General features: G+C 46.5%; 1 protein-coding gene and 1 long non-coding RNA gene across 2 annotated transcripts in view; both read right to left on the bottom strand.

The window, feature by feature from the left end:
* Window positions 1-3,230: 3,230 nt before the first annotated feature.
* LOC131485273 (uncharacterized) lies at window positions 3,231-6,300 on the bottom strand. Its single transcript, XR_009248738.1, has 2 exons — window positions 4,963-6,300; window positions 3,231-3,985 (listed from the first exon to the last, which is right to left on the bottom strand). It is a non-coding gene; the product is annotated as an uncharacterized LOC131485273 (long non-coding RNA).
* Window positions 6,301-12,954: 6,654 nt separating this feature from the next.
* Window positions 12,955-24,897, bottom strand: part of MRPS9 (mitochondrial ribosomal protein S9) — a 64,812-nt gene continuing 52,869 nt past the window's right edge. The window contains exons 7-11 of the mRNA XM_058684579.1: window positions 24,207-24,282; window positions 21,577-21,745; window positions 20,470-20,578; window positions 16,200-16,369; window positions 12,955-14,180 (exon numbers count right to left, since the gene is read on the bottom strand). Of these exons, the coding sequence (XP_058540562.1) occupies window positions 14,089-14,180; window positions 16,200-16,369; window positions 20,470-20,578; window positions 21,577-21,745; window positions 24,207-24,282 (616 nt within the window). The 3' untranslated portion in view covers window positions 12,955-14,088. The remainder of the gene's footprint in view (window positions 14,181-16,199; window positions 16,370-20,469; window positions 20,579-21,576; window positions 21,746-24,206; window positions 24,283-24,897) is intronic.

The following is a 24,897-nucleotide window of genomic DNA, read 5'->3' as shown; positions in this document are numbered from 1 at the left end:
CTCACGGACCGCGAGATCGTGACCTGGCTGAAGTCGGACGCTTTAACCGACTGCGCCACCCAGGCGCCCCATGGGTGAGCTTTTGAACACCCCGAGGACATCTCATGTCCTAAGTAGGTAACAGTTGCTTGGACCCACTGAAGTTTAGATGGGGAGGCCTGATGGCCTCGTTCAGCTGGTGCCTTTAGAACGATGAGGGGGTCTGTAAGAGCAGTTGGTCTCGTGTCTTTACAGCATAACAGATCATCAACAAACTGAACAAGAGGGGGGCCTTGTGTGAAGGCTACAGAATCCCAGTCGGCTTTAAGGACTTGGGAAAATATTGAGGGAGACCCATAATATCTTTGAGGTATGCGAGTTCACGTTAACTGCTTCCCTAAAGAAATCTTGAGTCAGGGCACAGTGGGATTAAAGAGAAAGCCAAGCAGAGGTCAGTCACTGTGAACCAGATGGCCTTTCTGGGAATTGAGGTAAGAGCAGTGGCCGGATCAGGGACACAGGGTAAGGAGGGGGTGCAGGACTTTATGGCTCTTTGGTGTTCCAGAGGTCGATAGATTTGGTTCCTGTCCGAGTCAAATTTACCTTCTTTCTTTACTGGCAAAATTGGAGTGTTACAGGGTGAGACAGCAAAGACCAGTGCAATCTCCTCCCAACGAATCTCCTACAGGCTCAACTCCTCTCTCTGTGTATCTGGGGATAGGGTGCTCCTGGATGGAAAACGGCTTACTTTCCAAGAAACGCACCTGGCTCGGCACTCAGTGACAAGCCAGACTCACCTCCATGTGTGGCCCAGAGACAAACCGGGCGTCTTTTCAAGACCCCTCCTCTCCAGAGGAATCTAAATCAAGATGAGTTACCATGTGGTCTGAGGGCAGGGAAATGAGCACCTGTCTCATTATGCTTTACAGTGGCATTGAACTTCCATAACAACTCTGTACCAGAAAGGTTTGCCAATGTGCAGCTGGACCCCAGCAAGGCTGCTGGTTGAGGTGGTTGAGACAGGGGCCATGGAATGGGTGCCCGGAGTCTCTGGTAGCTTGAATAGAATCAGGTGACAGGCAGAGATGAATCCTCGGAGGGGCTGGTAGGGCAAATCACACCAAGGTCAATTTAAACATCCAGTCCCGTAAGACGCCTGGGTGCCCCCGTTAAGCACCTGACTCTTTTGATTTGGGCTCAGGTCACGATCCCATGTTCGTGAGATCGAGCCTTGCGTTGGGCTCTGTGCTGAGTGTGGAGCTTGCTTGGGATTCTCTCTCCCTCTTCCTCCACCCGTCTCCCCAGCTTACATACACATTCTCTCTCTCTCCCTCTCTCTCGCGCGCAAGCTCTCCCTCTCTCTCTCAAATTGAAAAACAAAAATCCAATTCCAGGTCCTCTATTTTCAATTTAACAGTGGGCTTGGGTGTGACTGAGGATCGGCTGAGCCTATGAGTTGATGGTGAATTGTCCCACAGGAGAAAAACTGACCTTCTGGGGACACCGAGGTCCCAGAGGATTGTTTCTCTGACTTTTCTCTTAAGGGTAGGACAGTTATTGTTCCAATAGTATTTGTTATACTATCTGCGAATGTCTAGGGGCAGATAGGGAGGGTCAGTGGCCTTTGAGTAGCTTTGAAAGTTACGATTCTGTCGCTCTAAAGATTCAAACTGCAGAGAAGGAATAGTTGATTTTAACTTTTTTTTTTCCTGCCAACTATTTTCAAAGAATTTAGTAGCTGCTTCTATTGTGACATTTATAGGCTGGCTGGCCCATCCAACTACATTATTTTGAACTTGCCTCTTTATATCAGGGAGAAAGTTTCCTACTAAAGTGGAAACTAAAAGGTTTTTACATTCTGGAGTTTCTGGGTTCAGTGCAGTTACACGTTTGAAGAGTTCGTATAAAGCATTCAGCCAAGGCCTCTGGATGTTCTCTTTCCCTCTGAGCTCACAATTCAACCTTAGACCAATTCACTTGAGGGAGAAAAGCCTCTAATATTGTTCCTATCAAGCCTTGAATATCAGCCTCCAGCTGAGCCACATCCTGGTCATTTGCAGAAGGGCCTTGGAGAATTCCTGGCCATCTGTTTCCTCCGAGAGGGGGTTTTTCCAGGGGGCTGTCTGGCCTGCCTAATAACCCCGGTATAATCACGGGAGGAAAGAACACTCTTAAGCAGGCAATCAAGGTCTCTGGGAGTAGGGTTGTGAATGGCCACTAATCTTCCTAATTCCTCTCTAAATTTGGTAGGATCTTCTGAAAGTGGAGGTAAAAGGCTTTATAATTTCAAAGGTTTGCCGCTGTCCAGGGGATGTGAATTCTTTGTGGTGGGTGTACCAGGATGCAACCATAAAGGACATTCATAGGAAGGCCTGAGGCTGGTAGGGTCTGCGTACAGAGCCCTGGAAAGTAGGAGGAGCTGTAAGGGACAGTAAGCGAGCCTCATCACTTGCCCCAGGTGCTTCTGCTATATATATTCCCTTCTTGACATTCAGCATTTCCACAGATAACTTGTATACCATGGGCCGGGAAGTCAGGCCAGAGCGCCCTCAGTAAACCTTGTAGGGAAAGAGAAGTTAAAACAGGTAGCTGGGTGTTTAAGGGATTTTTCTAGGGAAGGTGGAAGAGTTTGGGAAGCTAAGGGAACTTCCTGGGGAGATGGGGCTGGCTTCTGAGAAGGGGGATTTTGACCCAGTGCCTGGAGATCCAAATGATCTTCTGGAGGGTAGGGGACAGGGAGATGGGGAGTAAATCGGTGCACCAGAAGTTGGGGACAGGGGATTTGTGTTAGATGTAGATTTTAATCTTTGTTCCTAGTCTAATTTCTGTTCCTTCGTCTTGTTAAGGGAGCCCCTAATGTTAGGCATTGTATTCCCTGGTGTCCTGTTCTCAATCCGATCTTCCCAGAGATACCAGAAAGATAGCTCTGTAGGAGGAGAGCTCATTACATTTGTTTTTATTTTTTCATTTTAAAATTTTTAAATTTTTTTAATGCTTATTTTCCACAGAGAGAGACAGAGAGCATGAGTGGGGGAGGAACAGAGAGAGAAAGACACAGAATCTGAAGCAGGCTCCAGGCTCTGAGCTGTCAGCACAGAGCCCGACACGGGGCTGAAACCCATGAACTGTGAGATCATGACCTGAGTCAAAGTCGGATGCTTAACTGACTAAGCCACCCAGGTGTCCCACGTTTGTTTTTAAATATAGAAAATTTTCCCATTCAAAACATCCATCATCTGGCCATTGACGAGTGGGGTCTCCATTAGTATATTTATTCCAAATGTGGCTCAATCCAATAAGCCTTTTTAATGGAAAGACCTGGAGGTAACTTCCGAGGCTTAGAATAAATCAGTAAGTCTTAGTCATGGATGCAAGTGGCATCTCCAAAGTGAGTACAGAAGATAGAGCCCCCACAATCCAAAGTCTCCCGGAGTTATTACCCTATGAAAGCACAGACCTTTGTTGTCACAGGCGAACAGTGTAGTGAAAACGGTGTCTCTGGTCTGTCATGGGAACATGGGACGCCTGCAGTCACAGACCCGCTAATCTGTGACATGGGGCAGGTGCCCCAGGAATGGGGCTTATGGGGCTTTTCTAACATTATTTCAAAATAATGAAAGTTGGGGTGACAAAGGCCCCCTATGGGCTGGGACCCCTAATAACAAACTCCCCTGAGAGCCGGCATGGAAGGACAAAGAGACCACTGCCTGTGACCTCGTGTCTCGGATCCCCAGTCTCTTGGACTGGCCACCAGATGCACAGTGGTACACGTACCTTCTAGATGGTGGATGCCAGCAGGAATACTCTCACTGGTCACAAAGCCAGGCTCTCAGGACACAGGACAAGACAGAGGAAGACCTCATTCACTTTTTACATAGGGGACCCACAGCAAAGTCGGTCTAAAGAGACGCTGGTCTGGCGAGAACCATGAACTTATCGGTGTCAGGACGCTGGAACAGCCGGCCGATGGGGCCCATGTCTGTGTTCCACCGTGGGGGTTTCTTCCCTGTGACAACACAAAAGACAGACAAAAGAAAGCAGTGACCATCTGTGGGAGGAACAGAATCAACAGAGGGCAAAAGTACTCCTGACAAATCTTTACCAGAGTCGCTGTACCCAAGGAACTAGTGCACGCAGATGTTTTCTCCTAAGGAAAGGGCTCTTACCGTCTTGCTTTTAGGGGACCCTGCAGGCAGAGCTCTGGGAGGCTGGGGGTAGCAAATAATTGAAGAAGTAACGAGGTTTGTTTGCACAGCCTTGGTGGCCCTGAATGCCCTATTTTGGGGACAAGGATGCCTTCTACCCTCCAGGTGCAGGGAGGGTAGCCTTCACATGGGGAGCATTTTCTGCTTTCAGGGGACAAAGGAGGGTCAGGGTGTCCTTCTTAAGTAACTTTAATTCCAAAAAATCAATATGCCAAAGTGGCGGCCCGTCCTGAACCCCATCACACACATTCACCAAGAACGTGCCCACATCAGATACTCTGCTGGGTATTTTGCCCATGTTTGTTGAGTGTCCACAGAACCCCGGAAAGCAGAGACAGTGACTCCATTTGTCCGATGAGAAAGCTGAGGCTTGGTGAAGGCAGAGTCATGGTTTCCCAAGCACCTAATACGGGCCAGGCCCTCCGGGCTCAGAGCCCGTGAGCCCAGAGTGTGGAGGCCCCATGGCTGTCACCTCTGGTGACTATCCTGGTTGTGCCCTCTGCTCTCACTCCCTCACAGTCAACTGTTTGAAGCAGTTACAGCAATCGCCTGCCTTCTAATTGTTTTCTCTAGTTGAGACTCTGGGGACACAGCTCTGACTTGATCATTTTTTTCATAACCCTGGAAAGTAGGAGAAGCTGTAGGGGACAGTAAGTGAGCCTCATTGCCTGCCCCAGGTGCTTCTGGCCTTTGGGCTGGACCCAAAGGAGTTCTCAGTGAATGTGGGTGGGGCCACAGAAGAGTCCAGACTGCACAAGGCAGACAGGCAGATCCCTACCTTTGAAACTACCTGACCGTTTTTATGAGGAATCAGTGATGAAGTCCTTGAACTCTTCCTGTCCCTTCTGTGAGCCAGGCCGTGAGGCATGAAGATGAGCTGAACATTCTTTCTGCCGTTGCTGAGTTTACAGTCTGGTGGGAAGAAAATACATGGACAGGCACTACCGGCTGAGTGCTGTGACTGCTGCATGGGACCAGTGCTGTGAGAGCAGAGGAGATCGAGGGGGGATGGTGAGGCCAGGCCTCAGCACCTCAGATGGCTGTTGGGAGGGTGTTGGAAGGAAGAAATAAGCCCAGAAAGGTGGGTAGAGGCCATATTCTTTAATGATCAGGGGCTCCCAGCAACTGTGTGGCAGAGAGAGCATTCAGACTGCCTCCTACAGACCTTCAGTGGCCGTTTCTGTTTTAAGATGGCCCAGGGGTGACCCTGGGATGCACGGTTCTTTTGTCTGTGGGACCACTGCCTTCTGGGAATAGGACCTGCTGTCTTCTAGTTGTTGTCCCGTCTCCTGCTCCAACCATGGCCTTCCATGGGAGCTGCCACAGTTCCAACACGAGCCCCGCTCCCTGCAGCCAACTGGAGGTGGGCTCATGAGTGGTTTCTTGGCATCGCTGGAAGCGCCTTGAGAAGCAGGAGATACGAGAGCCAGCAGGAGTGTTTCTTGCCTGCGGGAGTAGCAGTTGTGCGAGAAGGGAAGGAAGCAGAGGGCGCAGTGAGAGTTCTGGAAGCATGGCGTCCTACAAACCTGAGGCGCTACTCCCTTCCTGCAAGATGGCGGCGCACCTCTTCCTGCAAATAGGCCGGATATCCTGAGAGCTTCCTGGAAAATCCCCTTTGCGGTGTAAAGATAGTCCAAGTTTGGGGCTTTTGCTGCCCATGGCCAGGAGAGTCCTAATAGCACCTAATCCTAAGCAAACACCACTACCAACTGACCCAATACTCAGTTTCCTTAACTCTATCCATTGAACACCCCTGTGAAAACCTCCCTTCCCTCTGCCACTTCCTCCCCTCACTTCAGAGAAGCAATGCCTGAAAATTATAAAAGAGAAATTCACCTTAATGCTTGGGGGACACTGTGAGGGAACAGTTTCCTCCAGAAGCCGTGGTGGCCTCAGTGCGGAGGGCTTCCAGGAAGGTTACATACGATTGTGAAGAGCTGGGCAGGAATCTTTTCATTCCTGACCTTGAGGTAAAGGCCTTACACTGTGAGGCTGGCTCCCCTGGATAGGTTTCAATCTTTTTTAGGATGAGTGCAACCAGGTGCTGAGAAAATGCAAAAGGAATTTGGACTTCTCATGAACAGTTTTCCGAGAAGATCCCGAAGTGCTTCTAACTTTTTTTTTTTTTTTCAACGTTTTTTTTTAATTTATTTTTGGGACAGAGAGAGACAGAGCATGAACGGGGGAGGGGCAGAGAGAGAGGGAGACACAGAATCGGAAACAGGCTCCAGGCTCCGAGCCATCAGCCCAGAGCCCGACGCGGGGCTCGAACTCACGGACCGCGAGATCGTGACCTGGCTGAAGTCGGACGCTTAACCGACTGCGCCACCCAGGCGCCCCGAAGTGCTTCTAACTTTTGTTAAAGCTGAAGCAAGGGTGAATTAATGAAAAGTAACAGGGGGGCACCTGGGTGGCTCAGTCGGTTAAGCTCCAGACTTCAGCTCAGGCCATGATCTTGAAGTCTGTGAGTTTGAGCCCTGCGTTGGGCTCTGTGCTGACAGCTAAGAGCCTAAAGCCTGCTTCAGATTCTGTGTCTCCCTCTCTCTCTCTCTGCCCCTCCTCTGCACACATTCTGTCTCTCTCTCTCTCTCAAAAATAAATAAACATTAAAAAAAAAAAAAAAAAAGGAATTTACCACCCTAGGAAAGGGTGGTAAATTGAATAACAAAAAGCACTAACATAGAGAAGTTACCGCAATCGTAGAACAGAGAGGTCATAGTATAGCAGTGCCTTTCATGGTTGAAGCCTTGTTGACCACGTAGGTTTTATTATGATTCGGGTATGGTGAGGCCAACTGATCAGGAGGTGACTGCCATGGGAAAGTCTTTTGTCACAGTTCCCGAGAGGAAGGGGCATGCAGTGCCACACTGGGCCATGCAGGGCAGCACCAGGAGCCGCTGGGACACATGGCCTTGAGGTGATTAGGGCAGGAGGAGGGTGTCCTCAAGAGTGACAGCCAAAACAGGTGGTGGCTGGAGGTGTGGAGGCTGGACCGGTTGGCTTGCATATGAAAGGTTCGCTGGCAGGCAGGTCTGGCCCCAGGATGTGAACGCATCAGAAACACATGGTTAATACAGGCCTCTGCTCCATAATCATTTATGACTTACACGAGGAAACTTGAAGTGTCTTCTAATCCTAGTGAAATATTTGATCTGTGGTTCCTTTCATATATATCATATATATATATGATATATATATATGATATATATATATATGATACTAATATATATATACATACATATACATACATATATATATCATATATATACATATATATACATATATACACATATATATACACACATATATATACATATATACATACATATATATACGTACATACATATATATGAATATATATATCATATATATATGTATGTATGTGTGTGTGTGTGTGTGTGTGTGTATATATATATATATATATATATGATACTAATTTCATTGATTTAGTTTTTGTTTTGTTTTCTTTGAGAGACAGAGAGTAAGCATGGGAGGGGGGAGACACAGAATCCAAAGCAGGCTCCAGTCTCTGAGCTATCAGCACAGAGCCTGACACGGGGCTCAAACTCATGAACTGTCAGGTCATGACCTCAGCCAAAGTCCGATGCCTAACCGACTGAGCCATTCGGTGCCCCATATTGATGCTTTAGTTTAAGAAGCTAACGGTTTATGATTGATGGACGAGTACTACTATGATAGCACTTGAATTCTTCTTTGAAAATCCTTTTCACACTTTGCACCTCAGTAATGATTTGTATTCTACTTCCTGTAAAATGACAGCAAAAATTCTTTGCTAAGACTTTGTGCACAGTAGTGATATTCAGTAGCTTTTATAGGTCAGTGTTCAAAAATTATTTCTGGTTTTTAGTTATGCGTTGATTGTTTTAGCCAAAGGCTTAGAATAGGAGAAAGTTCCGTTGTTTTTCACCACACAGTTGTTCACCAAAGGGGCAATAATTTCTGTGAGGTGATGATCTTTATTTTTATAGTTCAGTGCCTGTTAATTCTGGGGACTGTGTTACAGCCTATTAAAGGCACTTGACTTCAGTGTTTGCAAAACACAACCTACTGATCCTTCCTCGTAAACACCTCCAAGTACCTCGCCAGGTGCCCTCTACCGTGGCCCTGGGGGCTTTCCCAGGCTGAACACACCCGATGTCTGTGTGTCCCTGGATCCAGTCTGGCCTGGATCTTTTCACAGACACGGAGACACTTGTTCTGCAACATCAAATCACTCCACCATTTGTGCCATTGTGTTTCAGTTTGTTCTGGGTAGTCCGTGAACACGAGGAGGAAAACACCTACCGAATGACGTGGTCCTTCATTTTCAAGGAAACCACCTGCTGACATCACCACTTCTTCTAAGCTCATGGGTCACCATGCACTTTGGTTAGCCGAATGACAGAGGTGAAAGAGGGATCTTTTGATGAGAGTCACAGCCAACGTTTATAGAGCACTTCCTGTGGTTTCAGGACTCCTTGTGATCCTTGGACGTGTGCCACTGTTCTCCCCACTTCGCGAATGAGCAATTGAGGGGTAAGGAGGTCAGCTTGCTCGAGGTCACAGTCACGAACTCCAGAGACTGTTCTGAAACCTCCACGGACCGCCTCAGGGTGGCCCTGCAGTTACTTTTATCATGTAACAGTGCAGAATGAGAATCCAATGTATCACCTGTGGAAGGTGTATTAAGTGGACACCCATGGACCCATCTCCCCAACCCTCTGCCCCCACCGGGTGCAGCGCCTCTCCCCAGTGTCCTACAACACCTGCTCTGCCTCACCCACTGCATTCGGAACTGCCCCCAAAGGCCAGGCTTGTTTTCCTTAAGCAAAACAAAACAAAAACCTTCTGCCAGTGGTTCTTACCATTACAGGGAGGGACCCCTTTGGGCATCTTGTGAGAGCAATGGACTGGACCTACGCCCAGGAAAAATGACAGAGCCACAAGACCTTGGAAAGGACTGGAAGGTTTCACCTGTGCCCTGAAGTGTGGGGAGCAAAAGACAGAACTACTTAGCAGTTCTACTGAGATAACCAATTATAATGAGGGGTGGAGGCTGGGCCATCGTGGGCAAACTGGCGGGGGTCTCACCTTCCTTGGGCTCCGTCCCTGGACTGCTGTCGTCGTCCATGCCTCGCCTAGAACCTTCTCCCCAGGCATCTGGCCCACCACTGTTGTCCTAGTGGTCCCATCTCGATGGCGTGGCTATGACACCCCTCTTTGGATGTGATGTAGGCTCTACGTAGGGTATAGTACAAATGCGAAGTAATCAATGCTTACCTGTCCATTAGGATCTGCCGGAAGCCCGCCTCCTCTGTCGAATCTTCTGACTGCACCAAACAATGTGGGCCATGTGAGCACAGGTGGTCAGGGCGGCTCACGTGCTCCATCCTGTCCTGCCTCGGTGGGTTCAGAGCACACATGCTGGAGCCGATTTTCCAGATTTCAACCTGGCTTGGCTGCTTCCTCACTGTGTGACTTTGGGGAAGTTACTTAACCTCCCTGGGTGATGATTTTTCTGTGTCTATCTAACAGGGTTCCCGCAGGGATTAAATTTGCCAAGTATTTAGAAACAGTATCTGGCACCGAGTAGGAACTACAGAAGCCATTAGCTCTTGCTGTTATCTCGAGGCCATAATCTTGTCAAACGCCTACTTTAAGAAACTGGCTCTTATCAGCCCTTCCCAACGCTGTCCACACACGCAGTGGGTGGGGCGTTCGGACACACTCCCCAAGTTTCCGACCAAGGTGGCTGAGAAGGTCACGAACCAGAGGCTGGAAAGCCAAGTGCCTGCTGCTCCTGCCCTAACCACTTGTTTGTGAAAGAGCCCGCCTCCAGCTGAGCAAAGAAACAAGGGCTTGGAGCCGATTTAATCCTCTTGGTTGGCTGCCCCATCCCCACACTCGGATGGCCCGGTGCCTGGGCTGCAGTTGGAGCAGGTTTTCCCACTTTAACTTACTTGATCCGGGCGCTGCCAGGGCAGACCGTGACCCCACCCTGACGTGAGGAAATTGAGACTCGGAGGGCAGGGTGATCTGCCGAGCACACAAACCCCCAGCACTTGCCTGGCCCGCACGGGGAAGACACCAACAGCTTCACCCCCCCAGATGTCCTCCTTCCTCCACCGTCACTGGTGCTGCTTCTGGCTCTTCTCCCTACCTCAGGCTTTAAAGCCCAGAGCAGAGTCTCTGCCTTCTTTCTGCTGTGCGTCCCTTCCAGCCCCACCGCAAATGCCCCACCATGTGACGGCCTCCCCAGTAGGTCTCCAGCCTGACGCACGCAAGATCCGAAAGATCCGCGTTACAGCCTCTCGGTTCCCAAGTGTGTGCCGGGCAGCACCACTCAGCGGTCCCCAAACACCGGAAACTCCGCAAAACCCAAGCCGGCCCCTGTCGTGTCACTGTCCCCTCTGCCACCAACTGCCCTTCCCGGGTTTGTGGTTCTCTGAATTACCAGATGCCCGCTTACTCTCCTGCTTGGTATCTACAGCCCCTGCTTCCTACAGCAGTCTGTCACCTTTGTCCAGGCCATCTCTGGAACATTCCACACACCCATCCCCTTTCTGGTCACTCTGCTTGCTCCCTCAGTGTCACTGTAGTCTCTGGAGGGGTCCCGTACTTTGAGTCCCTCTTGCTCCTGCAACAACTGTGATCTGCATGAGGGACAGATTTCAGAGCGTGTTCCCTAGAGCTGCCTCACAGGAAGGTGGCACTTAACACTCATATTCTGTTATAGGATGACCCTTGTACAACATGGGGGCTCGGGGCGCTGACCCCGATGCAGGAGAAAATCCGTGTGTAACTTCTGACTCCCCCAAAACTTAACTACTAATAGCCTACTGTTGACCGGAAGCCTTCCTGATGACAAACACTTGTTTAATACATCTTATGTATATTTATTATATATTCTTATAGTCAAGCTAGAGAAAATGTTATTACGAAAAATCGTAAGCTATATTCACAGTACTGTGCTTATTGAAAAGAAATCCACATGTAAGTTGGCCCGTGCAGCTCAAAGGACAACTGTACTATGTGCTATGATCCTACCGAATAGCTAAAATAAGGGAGTCGTGTGGCTAACAGTTTGAAATCCTTGTTCTAATCTCAGCCCTCGTTGCTATTCTCTCAAAGGCTATGAATCCCCCTGGGCGGTGAGCAGGGACATCTCTCCGACATTTCCCGCTGCCGCAGACCTGGCTGGGTTTCCGTGGCAACCTACCCCACCGGCAGCACCCCAGCCCTCAGGTTTCCTTCAGTTCCCCAAACATCCAAACGTCTGTGAACTTGCCTCCTGCCTGTCTCCTGCTGCCGGAGTCTGCAATCCCACGTCTTACCCCACTCCCGTCTCTGCTGGGTTTCCTGTCCTTCAGGGCCCTGGTCAGTGGCTCCATTCCTGGCTTCACTGTGACTTCACCGCTTTCCCACGAGACCTCCTCCACTCTGTCTCCTCCACTACAGCGAGGGACCTGCCAGGAGAGCTTCCGGCCGGCGCATGCGCGGTTGGCCCTGCCCATCCAGCAGGAGGGCGGCAGGTGCTAGCCCCGCGCTGGTGGCCCCACAGCCACCTACAAGCCCTGAGCAGACGCGTACCGCACGGCAGGGCCACGTGTCACTTCTCTCTTGTCAAGGTGAGAGAAAGCATGCTCGGACAGGCAGGGGCTGAGCAAAACCTGCCAGGGCTTCACAAGAGAAGGACTGCTGCATAGGAAAAAAAACAGAACATGTTTCCTGCGATTCCGTGGGAGATGAAAAGTGCATTGGGTCTGATGCGGTGACACGCCTCCCACGTTTCATGTTACCGTACCCTTCAAGGATCTGAAGTATGTACACGTTTCAGACCTTATCCTAGATTTTTTTAAGCCAAATTTACAAAGAAACCAGTACTAGATAACTCTCTACAGAAGGAAAACTGAACACTGAGGGTCTAATTCTTTAAGTATTGTATTTATTAAAATAACCATATTAAAATAGATTTAAGGTACCTCTGACACCAATTACCTTTTCCCCCGCCAGAAGCCTACTGCAAAATTGCAATAAAGTTAAGATCCAAGTTTCTCAAAGGAATCCCATAACCAACTCAAGTTAACATTTAGCTATGACTAAAGAGTCCGTCCAGCTGTTGGCCAAAAACCTAAATGTGATCCTTCAGACCCAACACAGGCACCAAGGCTGTACCGGGGAAGCAGCCCTCCCCGCAGCTGACCTGCAGATGGCTACTGCGAGGCTGCCCCGGGGGCGGGGAGGGGTCACCTGCAGTCAAGGACTCCACACCTGGGCCCTCACCCCTGCTCTTCCACCTCTGAATTCCCAGCCTCCCCACCTTCCTTCAGAGCCTCTGGATCTCCTGCCTCGGACACCTCTGCTGAGACCTCTGTGGGCTGGGGGAGCACCTCCCTCCCCTGGGTTAGTCTCTTGTTTACACTATAGCAGTGATTACAGACTCTAATTCCATTTGGCTCTCTCTGCAGCTTGACTGAGGTAGAACTGACGAAGTTGTAGTAATATATTTCAGATGTACAGTGCGACGATGTGGTATCCAGTAGTCCCCCTTATCTGTGGTTTCAGATACCCGAGGTCAACCCCTGTCCGGAAGCACACGACCCTCCTGCTACTTTATCGGAAGGTCAGCAGTGGCCTTACACTATGTCCCAAGGCCCAGGGCACACACCTCACTGCATCACCTCGCGTGGGCATTTTATCATCTCATGGCAGCATGAGAAGGGGGGATACGGTGCAAAAACGTATTTTGAAGAGACCACATTCACGTAACTCTGATTACAGCACATTGTAATTGTTCTATTTTATTACTGTTAATCTCTTGCTATGCCTAATTCATCAACTAGACTTTATCATGATATTTATGTGCAGGATAAAGCCCCGGTATGTACAGGGTTTGGTACCATCTGTGCTTTCAGGCATCCACTGGGCGTCTTGGAACAAATGCCCGGGGGGGGGGTGGGGGGTGGGGGGTGGCTAGTGCACATATACACGGATTGTGAAAGGGTTCCTACCATCAAGTTAATGAACCCAACCATCACCTTGCAGAGGTACGCCCCCCCCCACTGCCGGCCCCACCTTTTTTGGTGAGAGTGCTTCTGGTCTACTCTCTAAGCCAACTTCCATTGTAACGGTACAGTATCATCATCACCATGTTAGATCCTCGGAACTAATTCACCTTGTAGCTGAAAGCGTGTACCCGACGTGGAGAGTGTCACGCTCGGAGAAAGAAGCTGGACGAAGACCAACAGCACGCGGTGTCGCTTCTATGTAGCATCTTTACGAAGTTGAACCCATAGAAACAGGAGGATGGTGGCTGCCAGGGGCCGGCGGGAGACTGGCCTGTTGTCTGAAGCCACTCCTCTGACGCCTGGCAGCCCAGCCCTCTCTGGCTCCTGACAAAGACGCTCACAGCTTACTTCATTCTTCTGAACAAGCATCCTCACCTCTCAGTTTGAAAAATATGGGATAACAGCCGCCGTACGGGAAAACCACAGCAGCAGGAGAAGCGAGTTCTGGTCTACCTCTCTTGTTCAGTTAGCAGTGTAGCGCTGGTGGGTCCCTTCATTTTGGAGGCCGGGCCTTCTCGTCTGCAGAATGAGGTTACTTGACTAGATTTTGTTGAATGTTCCTTTCAGATCTAATATGCCAAAATTCTATGAATCATGCTTCTAAAACTACCTTCTGAAAAAGTTTAAAAAATAAAGCAGCAGAATGAAGCTAAACATGTTTTAAAAATTGTATTTACAGGGTAACCTTTACGAAGTAGCATTTAAAAATAAACCGTCTCACAACTCAAACGCCCGATAGTGTTGCCCTCACACTGGCCGGCAAATATTTATCATATGTCTGCCGCATGCCGGGCACATATACACAGCGTTTCCTCTCCTCTCCTGTGAAAGAACACTTAGCGCTTCTTCCAGGTAAACTTTCTGCGGGCTCCCTCCTGGCCTGGCTTCTTCCGTTCTCTGACCCGTGGATCAGCAGTCAGCAGTCCAGCTGCAGTGTAGAGAGAGAGGCCTTTATGAACCATGGAAATAGCACGCTGCCTAGCCGGAAAGCAACCAGACCTGTAATAATTTACCAGCCTGGAATAAATCTCATGAGAGCAGTTTGCTTTCACTCTTTTAGGACATTCTCCCCATTTCGAGACAAACACCAGCTACGTTGTTTGAGTCTGCTCTCCTTATCCCATGAGGACCATGGGTTCTTGTAGTTTTTAAGCCTGTTCAACTTAAGTCTGCTCTTATGTGGGCAGGCACTCTTCACTGTGACTGGACTTACGTCGCCGACTTATTATTACAGGTGTGGAAGTTCGAATGGAGAAGAGGCAGAAAAGCAGCACTGTATGGTGAAGTAAGAGGGAGTATATGGGCACTATAGATTAAGAACATGAGTACACAAACACATACAGTATGACTTATCAAACATATCTGAGAAAAGAAACTTCTGGAAGCTTCCACTCTCTTAATCATCAGGAGCAATTAAGATTTCTAGGCAACTAATGAGTTATTCTCAAACATATGCCCCAAATAATGTGCCCCAGTGGTGGCTGGAACCACAGATTTCAAGAATACCAGTGATAAGAAAGCTCTTACATTGCTTTTACAAATAGGTAAACAGACCCCAGTCTTTCAGTGTCTTTCTCACTCTTCCAAAACTAGCACTTCTTGTCACTGCATACAGGTCTAGGTATCTTATTAGGAGTATGTGAATGGCCGTAAAGCAAAGGGAAACTTCAATCACTTGTTATGTAAGTTTTTGCATTTACTTGTCTTTAAAAGGCATGGAATAAAACAGTATTTTGGACACAATGCAGACATGACTTGTCTGAATTCTAGTTTGAATTATAAATAATAACACTTTATTACTTTTTAATATACACAGTAAGTCAAACTAGCAGAACTGTTAAGTAAGGTCCTACAAGTTACTTTAATGACTAGATATGAATCCCACAAAACAGTGGGTTTCTTAAAAATCAATTTGTTTATGGACTTTTAAGAGACTTAAAAACTCAACTAACTTAAGCCCTAAGCGGTGCTAATCTGCAGCACGGAGTGAGGACCCAGCGGCTCCTGTGGGAGGGCAGGGGGTGCAGAGGCCAGCTTGCGTGCCCAGAGAGGAAGTGCAGGCACAGAGGCGCTAAGTGACTCGCCCAGGCCATGCAGCCAGCTAGGAGCGCCTGCAACGCTTTCTTCCCTTTGCGAACAGTTCGAGGGTGACCTTCAGCTAGAACTGCCCTGATTTGTAGTTAAGTGTGAAGTGGGGCCCTAATGGACATATTGACTGTGTATTCTTTCTCACACTGCACAGACTCTTGTATTTGTGGTGAGGTGACAAGAGTGTTGCAGTGAATAAGACAACATAAAATTCACAGCCACATCACAGTGGAAAAACAAAAATCTCCAATGATGTTGGAAACAGTATGGGCTTGGTTATTACACCAAACGGTTACAAATTTCTATGATAAAACAATCACCGGGGGGCACCTGGGTGGCTCAGTCGGTTGAGCGACCGACTTCGGCTCAGGTCATGATCTCACGGTTTGTGAGTTCGAGCCCCACATCAGACTCCGTGCTGACAGCTCAGAGCCTGGAACCTGCTTCAGATTCTGTGTCTCCCTCTCTCTCTGCCTCTCTCCCGTTCATGCTCTGTCTCAGAAATAAATAAACATTAAAAAAATAAAAACAAAAAAACAAAAAAACCCATCACCGGTTCACCTGTGAAACATAATGGAGTAGCGCTTGCTACACTGGATAAGAGGTTAGGCCTTAAAGGCCAAAAGAAACCTTCCCGGACGCCGGGAAGACCTCCTTTTCTTTTTTTAATTCAAACTCACCTTACAGAAATCAAAACTGTAAAACACTGTTATGATCCTGGAGCACGAAAAGAGAAGGCAGCAATCTGCGATACCAAGTACTCTCTGCTTTCCAGTAATTGGTGCGGGACCCCGTGACCACTTACAGATGGCGCGGAGACAGCTACCCCCCCACCCCCAACTCCCACCTCAGCGCGTACCTTGTCTCATCCACTCGACCTCTTCCTCGGTGACAAAACTGCACAAGGCTTTGGCCATCGCCAAGCGTATGGCTCCCGCCTGCGAAGACCGCCCACCACCCGACACGGTGCAGGTCACATCGTGTTTTCCAAGCCGGTCCAGGAAGTGGAAAGGGAACATCAGCTGTTCTCTAAAACGCGCCACAAGGAAAGGAAGTTTACTGTAAAGATACCCGCTTTAGGAACTGCTCACATTCTCAACATGTATACAAAGCGTATGAGGCTTGCCAGAGATCATACTTCACGGCCAAACCTATTAAGTGAAGGACGACTGGTATTTCCGATACTTGGAATGCGAGGTTGACTCCTTCTTCCTGGATACGGCGATATACGCTCTCTCACTGCTGACCCCTTTTCTCTCACGAGAACCTTGCGAAGCTCGAGGATAACCTCGTAAAGAAGTCTCAAAGTGGGGGACCTCCCCTCGTCAGCTGAATCTCTCTGGATTCAGTCGGCAAGCAATGTCAAATGCCATCTGGACTCGCTGAACAAGGCGTACCATAAATACCTGTCTAGTGCATGCTGTTCATCCTGGCGTGGTTGGTTTTTAAAATTCTTGGCACCACATTCCACTCCTCTCACCTCCATGCTCCCTCCGCCGAAACACCCATTCCTATTATCAGTTCTCGAAGTGGTGGGGTCCCACTACCCGCCGGGTACCAGGTGACGCCGCACAACCCCAGCCAGGCCTGCTTCCCGCAGCAGTCAGGGAGTGCCCACTCGGGCACAGGCAGGCACCCCCGGATTAGAGACCGGAACACAGACACGACACGGCCCTGGAGCTTCTCTCGCTCAACCCAGCAAGTATTCGAACATCATTTATGTACCAGGTACAGTGTTCACCACTGCCTCTGTCAGGTACTTGGATTTTGCTATTTTTTCTTTAAAGTTTTTTAAACCTTTATTTATTTTGAGAGAGAGACAGAGTGTGAGCAAGGGAAGGGCGGAGAGAGAGGGAGACACTGAATCAGAAGCAGGCTCCAGGCTCCGAGCTTTCAGCACAGAGCCTGATGGGGGGCTCGAACTCACGAACTGCAAGATCACGACCTGAGCCGAAGTCGGACGCTCAACCGACTGAGCCGCCCAGGCGCCCCTGCTATTTTGCCTTAATACCTCTACTGAATATTTAGCAAAGCCAATTTATATTGCATTTGCTTGCTTTATCTGACAGTGTGGCTTTCTGGACCCCAAATAAAGCTTATTGTCCCACAGTGATGCTGAAAGACTGATGCGGACGGGACATTCACACTGTACTCCTTGGACTGCATGAGCAAAATAATCGCATGCAGATAAATGGGCAGAACCTTCTCTCTGAACAAGACCTTCCAAGAACATAGTTAACTGGAGTTTGCAATAGCACTGCTTCAGTAGGGATGCTGTTTCCATCGCACACGGAAGGTCTCTGCACTGCCCAACGCAGGTAAGCGGTCAGTGACAGGTACGTGACATTAGTAAGAGAAGCTCTGGTCACCCACTTGTTTGGGAGCGTAAACATTTATCTGTCTTAATTCCTAAGACTCTAAGATTCCCTAACAAATGCTTACATAAAGAAACCTAGACTAAAATTCAGAAGACACACATTCTACCATCTACTCCAGATATACTACAGTGACTGAGACGGACCGGTCAAGGTAAGACAGACCATCGTGAAGGGCCTGGACGGTTGGGAAGCTGGCGCACACGGAGGAACAAAACTAAATTTATACGCAGGTGAAAAAACACCCAAAGGGAAATGATTATCTACAGCTATCAATTTTCGCTCCTCTGGACTGCAAACGAACATAGGCAAAACCAGCCTTCATCTTCTCGCAGGCATCTCAGAGGAAACCCCGGGCTAAAAGAATCAAATTTGGGGCGCCTGGGTGGCTCAGTTGGTTGAGCGTCCGACTTCGGCTCAGGTCATGATCTCACGGCCTGTGAGTTCGAGCCCCATGTCGGGCTCTGTGCTGACAGCTCAGAGCCTGGAGCCTGCTTCAGATTCTATGTCTCCCTCACTCTCTGCCCCTCCCCTGCTCATGCTCTGTCTCTATCTCAAAAATAAATACACATTAAAAAAAAAATTTTTTTTAAAAGAATCAAATTTGTTTTGTTCTTTGTTATATAACCAAAGTTATTTTGAAAAAAAATAAAAATAAAACGATTTCCTTTCTCTCTTCTCTGAACACTACCCCTTATGGCACCAATTCAAAAGCCTGTAACTTAGCATCTGTACAAACGCATACTTTTTTTTTTCTGTAACCACTCAGAATGCTAATCTTATCTCCCCTATTACATGGCTAGTGCTGTGTGAGGAACGTGTTTCTTTTGTACAGATGATCAACTCAGAGTTGTTTTAATGGTTGGCTGATGGAGCAAAGGCCTTTCCAAATCAGAAGGGCTATTAATCCTTGTATCCCACAGTGCTAGGCACATAGTAACAAATGTGTAAGTGACACATGAACGAATGAACAAGTTTTCTGATAACCCTGGGAAGGCAACACAGTCAGTGCTCCCAATGATCTGTCTGCTATGTTTGTGCACACAGCCTGAAGAAAGGGCCCCGGAGAGACAGCTAGCAGTCCAGCGGACTTTCAGAAGAGCATCTGGGAGATGAAGTCCAACTCTCTCCTACTGACTAGCCAAGTGACCTTTAAGTATCTGGGCAAAGGTCACACAACTAGAAAACAGAACTAGAAGCAAGATCATCTGATTCTCCGTTCAGCTGTCTTCCTACTGGTCAGTGGTCGCCTCGCTGCGGAATCTGTAAGCTCTCGAGCTGCTTCCGCATGAGGAAAGGCCAGCCCACAGCTAGCACAGCTGCCCCAAATCCCTGCAACCGCTTAAAGACGAGATGGTCTGGGGGCTGGCCTTTCCTCATGCGGAAGCATTCCCACCAAGACTAGCCTTAGGCTTCCCAGAGAAGAAGTTTCTTAATGACAGAAATCGTTATCTTCGACAGCTCTGATCTCTTCACAACGCCCAGAACAGGACTGCATACACGGACAATCCTTAGCAGATGCCTGCTGAATTCAGAGTGAAAAACAAGTTCTAAGGATTGTAAGGCTACCATTTAATTATGAGACCAAGCCATAAACTGAGACTTGTTAAATCATCGGGAGCTCTATCTGAAAGCAAACTGACAGTTAGGGTCAAATGCCATTGCTCCAAGCAGTTCCCAGTGCTCAGGTTCTGGGTCTCTCTTTGGCTTTTCTGAAGGGAAAGAAGGGCTTCCTCCACCCATCTCCCTGCAAGAGGGACGGCAGAATTAGTTTACTCCGTGAACTACAAGCTGAACGGACTTGGTTACTCTTTGACCCAGACACATATGGCAATAAAATAAACATACATTCCCTGAAGTAAGTATGCAGTCCAGAAGCTTGCACTACACTAACAGGGTTCTCTTTTCCTTACATAAGCATGGGGATCGTAAGAGCTCCTGCCCCCTTTCACCTTAAATAGCACAGTACACATTCAGGGAACAGGAGGATTAAAGAGGAGGGCCTGATCATGCAGAACTTGTGTTACCCGTGCATAAGGACAGTAACTACTAGAAAAATAATAACCGTCTCCAAAAGAGGCCTTTAGATAGTGACTCACAGAGATCAAAGAGGAGCATGTTTCGAGGACTTGAATTCTGATACCTGTTTATGATTAATGTCTGTTTCTCCATGGGCTACAAAGTTCCAAACATAAAGCTGCCATATTTAGCCCTGGGAACTAAAGCAAAGCCTGATGAGCTCCTATTTTAACACATAAACGTCAGGTTTCATTGCCTGCTCAATATATAATCAATTTCCTCTGAGTAGGAAAAAATCCAAAGTGACAAAGCAGACTTTGTCTAATATTTTCCATGTAAGGGCCAAGGTTGGTTTTTGTTGTTTTGTGTGCATCCACCCCACCCCACCCCCCCCCCCCCCCCCGCCCAACTAGGGAAACACAAGGTGGTAGTCTACTCTTCTTTCATTCTGGCATAGTCTGCATTCCAGAATGTGAGCTACATCCCAAATACTCCACTTCCAGTAGGAGCTGATGAAGAGAGGAGGAAGATTCAACTGATGAGGAATTCTAGAGATGCTTTTCCAAAACCTGAAAAGCTACATAAAGAATAGTGGTAGCTTCCCTCTAGCTAGTTTGATAAATTAATTACACTGGTAAAGAGAAACCATCATTCAGACATACATAATTGGAAAATCGGAAGTCCCCTTAATATAAAGAATAAAGACGAAAAGCAAACGCAAAAGCAGAAACTAACCTGTCTTGTGTCACTGGGAAGTAAAGCAGATAATCGATTCCATTTACTTTTATTCTTCCACTTCCATGCTCATAAACAATGGCTTCTGCTTTTGCACTCTTTCTTTTACCTTTAAAATATAAAATTTCTACCAGGGAAAGTCTTTTAAGATATTGGCCGTTAGGCCAATGCTTTGAGACCGATAAAACAACATTAGATTCCCCCCCCCCCACACCCCAGAATGACAATATATACAGGGGGCGTAGGGAAGTTCTAGAACTACTGTAAGTCAAACAAAAACAAAACAGGTGACTACACCATAATCCATGTAGTAAAGCTTATTATGGGGTAGTTTTGTTCCTCAATTGCATTTTAGGAATACCACAATGATTTTCAATCAGTTTCAATAAGCAGTGAGATAATTCCTATGTATTTATGTTACTTGAGAAAAACAACCAATTTACAGTGTTTGTCGTTTACAATCCATCAGAGTGTATTTAATCCGACAGCTTTTACAAATATATGAGGGGTATGAAAAAATATTATCGGTAGAAATGAAAGGATTCCTCAGGAAAGGTCCCATTTCTTTGAAATCACTCGTTTCTTCAATTTTGAAGAGCTGCAGGTCTATCATGTAACAGGGTCGGTCCTTAAAAGCAGCAGCAAAATGAACGTCCGCCTGGCCACAAGGAAGAAGGGAGGCAAGGACCACGTTTCACGGATTCGGTATCTGACAAGCAGATTTCCCGAGCAATTTCATTTTACACAGGAAACCTTTATTAGGAACATTTTTTCTTTCTGGCAGTTGAAAAGGTGAAAATAAAAAGATTTAACATAGATCTGTGAAAATAAAGTGTTAACGTGATTGTGTAGGCACACATCCACATTTTTTTCTTGGGGCCTTAAAAGGTTCAGATTTTCAAAACTTCAGTAGAGCCTTGAAAATCAGAAAATCCAATGTGGCAGCAGTGGAAAACAAAACAAAACAAAACAAAACAAACAAAAAAAAACACAAAGAAAAAAACCCCCAAATGAACCAAATGAATACCAGGGAGCAAGAGCAAATAAAAATAACTATAGTTTCTCCGTTTTCACGAAATTTATTTTCTCTCCCCAGAGTGTCATTACCTTCGCTTGTGCTGAAGGCCATTCCTTGCCCGTCATACTGCAAGGGTTCAATCAGCTGTTTTCTTGATTGAACGGTTACACTCCTACGAAACCTCTGCACAAACTCTTCTTCTTCGGCACTGCACTCCACTGTCAATAACCTTTCTAGCAGCCGAATGAACTGTGCATACTGCAGACAATAAAATAAAAATTCATTAGAAGATGCAAGTGTAATTGCATTTGCTAAGTTTTTTCTATTTTTGTATACTTGATCTTTCCGATGTTGCTTTTCTTGATGAATTTTGACAGGATGACACCCGTGCACCTTCACATGCTGCTTTTAAACAGCATGCAGATGCAACGCTTTCCCTGCGTACCCGCCGTGCCCAGGCTTTTCTCTTAAGAAACAAAAGACACTTACCATGCAAAGAAAAGTCCATTTCTCTGTATTCTAATTACATGAAATGGAGACTTAAACTCGTTTAAAAACATATTTAGATGATCTTCAAGTGTAATTTCTACTCTTTTATTAACTGGATCAAGAGGAGGTTCCAAAATAATTTCCAGTAAGTTATGTATCGTAAAATGGGAAGAGTTTGATTTTGAGAAAATGTACCTCTTAAATTATATTTCATAATATATTTGGCAAATATATCTTTAGCTGTTCAAGCTGTGTTACTTTAATGTTTATGATTTCCTTTAAAACCGAACAATCAAGCTATTTAAAAATTCAAGAGATACTTGACTTAAAGGGCAACCTCTTGAAATAAATTATCCCTGCTACTCTGTGCGTTTTTTTTAATAGTTCTTGAACATGTGATTAGAAAGTAAACAACTTGGTATTAACCCCTTAAAATTAGAAGCCACAGTAATCACTCTAAAGTGTTTATGCAGAAGGAGACAACTAACACCGGAGATCCTTAGTTAATGTGCAGCGTGAGACTCAATTTTTGATAACCTTATGTATGTTTTTGTCAGCCCTAAAAATCATACTCCTCTGTCACCTCTGACTTCATTGTGAACATCCGCCATTAATAATTTGAAATGTGGAGAAATCTCACCATCTCACAGATGGCTCCAATGACTGCTTCCTGTGCTGTTACCGCACAAGAGAAGGGAGTTTTCTGAGTAAGGGTGACATACTTTGCCACCTGTGGTACCCGGCCTGACAAAGCTCCGTTCTCGCCCTCCATTTACAGGCCTGCGTCCTTGGCTCTCAGCGCTTCTCTCAATCCCACCACACACTGACTGTGAACGTACAAAGGAGTACCTACAAGTACAGCATGGCCTTTCTCCGGGACCAGGGTGAAGGTTTAAGAAGTCCCTGCCTCCCTCATCTGGATACCAACCATCCGTTTCAGGATTTCTGTTGCTATCCAGGACCCTAAAAGTATAGAAGACTATCGTATCCACTACATATACTATCTATGCATGTGATATACACGTATTTTATACACACACACACACACACACACATATATAAAATGTATCTATTTATTTTGTCTTTCCTGTTGCATATCTGTAATGAAGTCCTTGGGATGTCTTCAAAATGGGAGAAAACAAACAAACAAAAAACTAACAACCCCAAACTTGTAGTATAAAGATCAAAGCAGCCAGAAAACAGAGGGCACAATGAAATGACACGTTCAATGAAGAAGCAAAGAGAGATTTTTCAGTTAGATCCATGCAGCAATAACGACTTGGCAGTTAGGATATTAGAAATTAACTCCAGATCCACCGCTCACCAAATGCCTGACACCTTGTTAAGCAAACTGCAATGTTTCCAAATCATTAATTTCTTCAATATGTTAAATGAGAAAAAGAGCAATTTAAGTACATGACTTAAAATCAACACGGGTGGCAAGGTACTAACAATGTTAGCCAGTGCCATGGAAGAAAAAAACCCTTCTTGGAACAATCTGTGAAATTTACATTCAAATCTTCTAGAATAATCTAAATTTGGAACACCCACATATGTAAAACATCAAATTTCCTCTGATGACATTGGCATGTATTAGAACATTTAGCAAAAGACTCCAATTAAAACCTAATGCGGGAGCACCAACTTTATAGGGTAGAATACTCCCCAGGGAGCTGTTAAAAATAGGAATTCCAGGAGGACACCCCTAGAAATTCTGAGGTAGGTCTGAATCTTGGGAAACCGCGTTTTCTAACCGGCATTTCAAATGACTGATGCAGGTGGTGTTACAGATTCCAAGATGAAAACTACTGTCCTTACAGATCCTGCACGCGGGTCAGCTGGGGAGCAGCAAACTGCATGAAAGTAACCAACCGTGTGCTCCGTTCTTTTCTGACTTAACGTCTGAGGATTCCTTCTACTTACCATTAGCTTATACAATCAGCTATCTGCTCTACCGGAGAAAGTGAAAACTGACATCTGCCACAGTCCCCTCGAACAACTGGCCGAGCCACAAAGGCACTTACACACGAGGATCTAGACACCAGGCATGTCACTTTCCTGACCACAGTAAGGCCCTGTGGCAGAAATCAGCTGTAACTATGTTCTAGAAAGGAAAACTGTCTTAGGAACACCTGCGTCTGAGAAACATTACTATGACGATCCTAAATACAGCAATTGTCTGCATTCTTATGGCACAGGTCCCCTTAAATTTAAAAGATTAATTACTCACATCTTGATCTGACAGTTTTTCCACTAACATTTCTTCTAGTTCCTCCTTAATCAGCCATCTGCTGCCAATCAGGTCTCTGTTAAAATATCACATATATTCTCTTTTAAATTAACCATGCAATTAGAGTTGTATCACAAAAGATCACACATGTAGTAGCGATTCTTGATTAGAAAACAAATTTTTGTATTCTAAAGCCTTAAAACCCAAGTAAACTATTTTTGAGAAGTGTTAGCTCATGCCCTTATTCTACTTTAGAAAAGATACGCAGTCTAGCAAATGTTTTGTTTGAGGATTTAAACATGCCACTGTGGAACTCATGTGATACTAAAAGGTACCAGGGTTCTTAAAAATTTAAATGGTGCTTACTTTTCATAATTCACTTCAAAAGAGAAGTTATGGACACAAAGTTAGCCTGTCAATGGACTAAAGTAGTGTTAAGTCCAAAGAGCTAGGGGAAGGATTTACGACTTAAACAAGGGATGCTCAAACACTTGTCTTCTGCCTAAGAAAAAGTTAAGTGAATAGGCCCAAACAACCAGGTTGACAGATCTAATCCATCACAGTCTTTCACTGTAGATCTAATCTGATTCCACTGCCACATGGAAGTCCAAGTCTTTGTTTTTGGTATTTCAGTGAATAGGCAGCTATATAAACAAAAATTCTAAGGACATCATCTTCAAATATAGAAATT

Source organism: Neofelis nebulosa, chromosome 9 (assembly GCF_028018385.1).
Source record: "Neofelis nebulosa isolate mNeoNeb1 chromosome 9, mNeoNeb1.pri, whole genome shotgun sequence".
Taxonomy (NCBI): Eukaryota; Metazoa; Chordata; class Mammalia; order Carnivora; family Felidae; genus Neofelis; species Neofelis nebulosa.
This window is presented reverse-complemented; position numbering and strand designations above follow the sequence as displayed.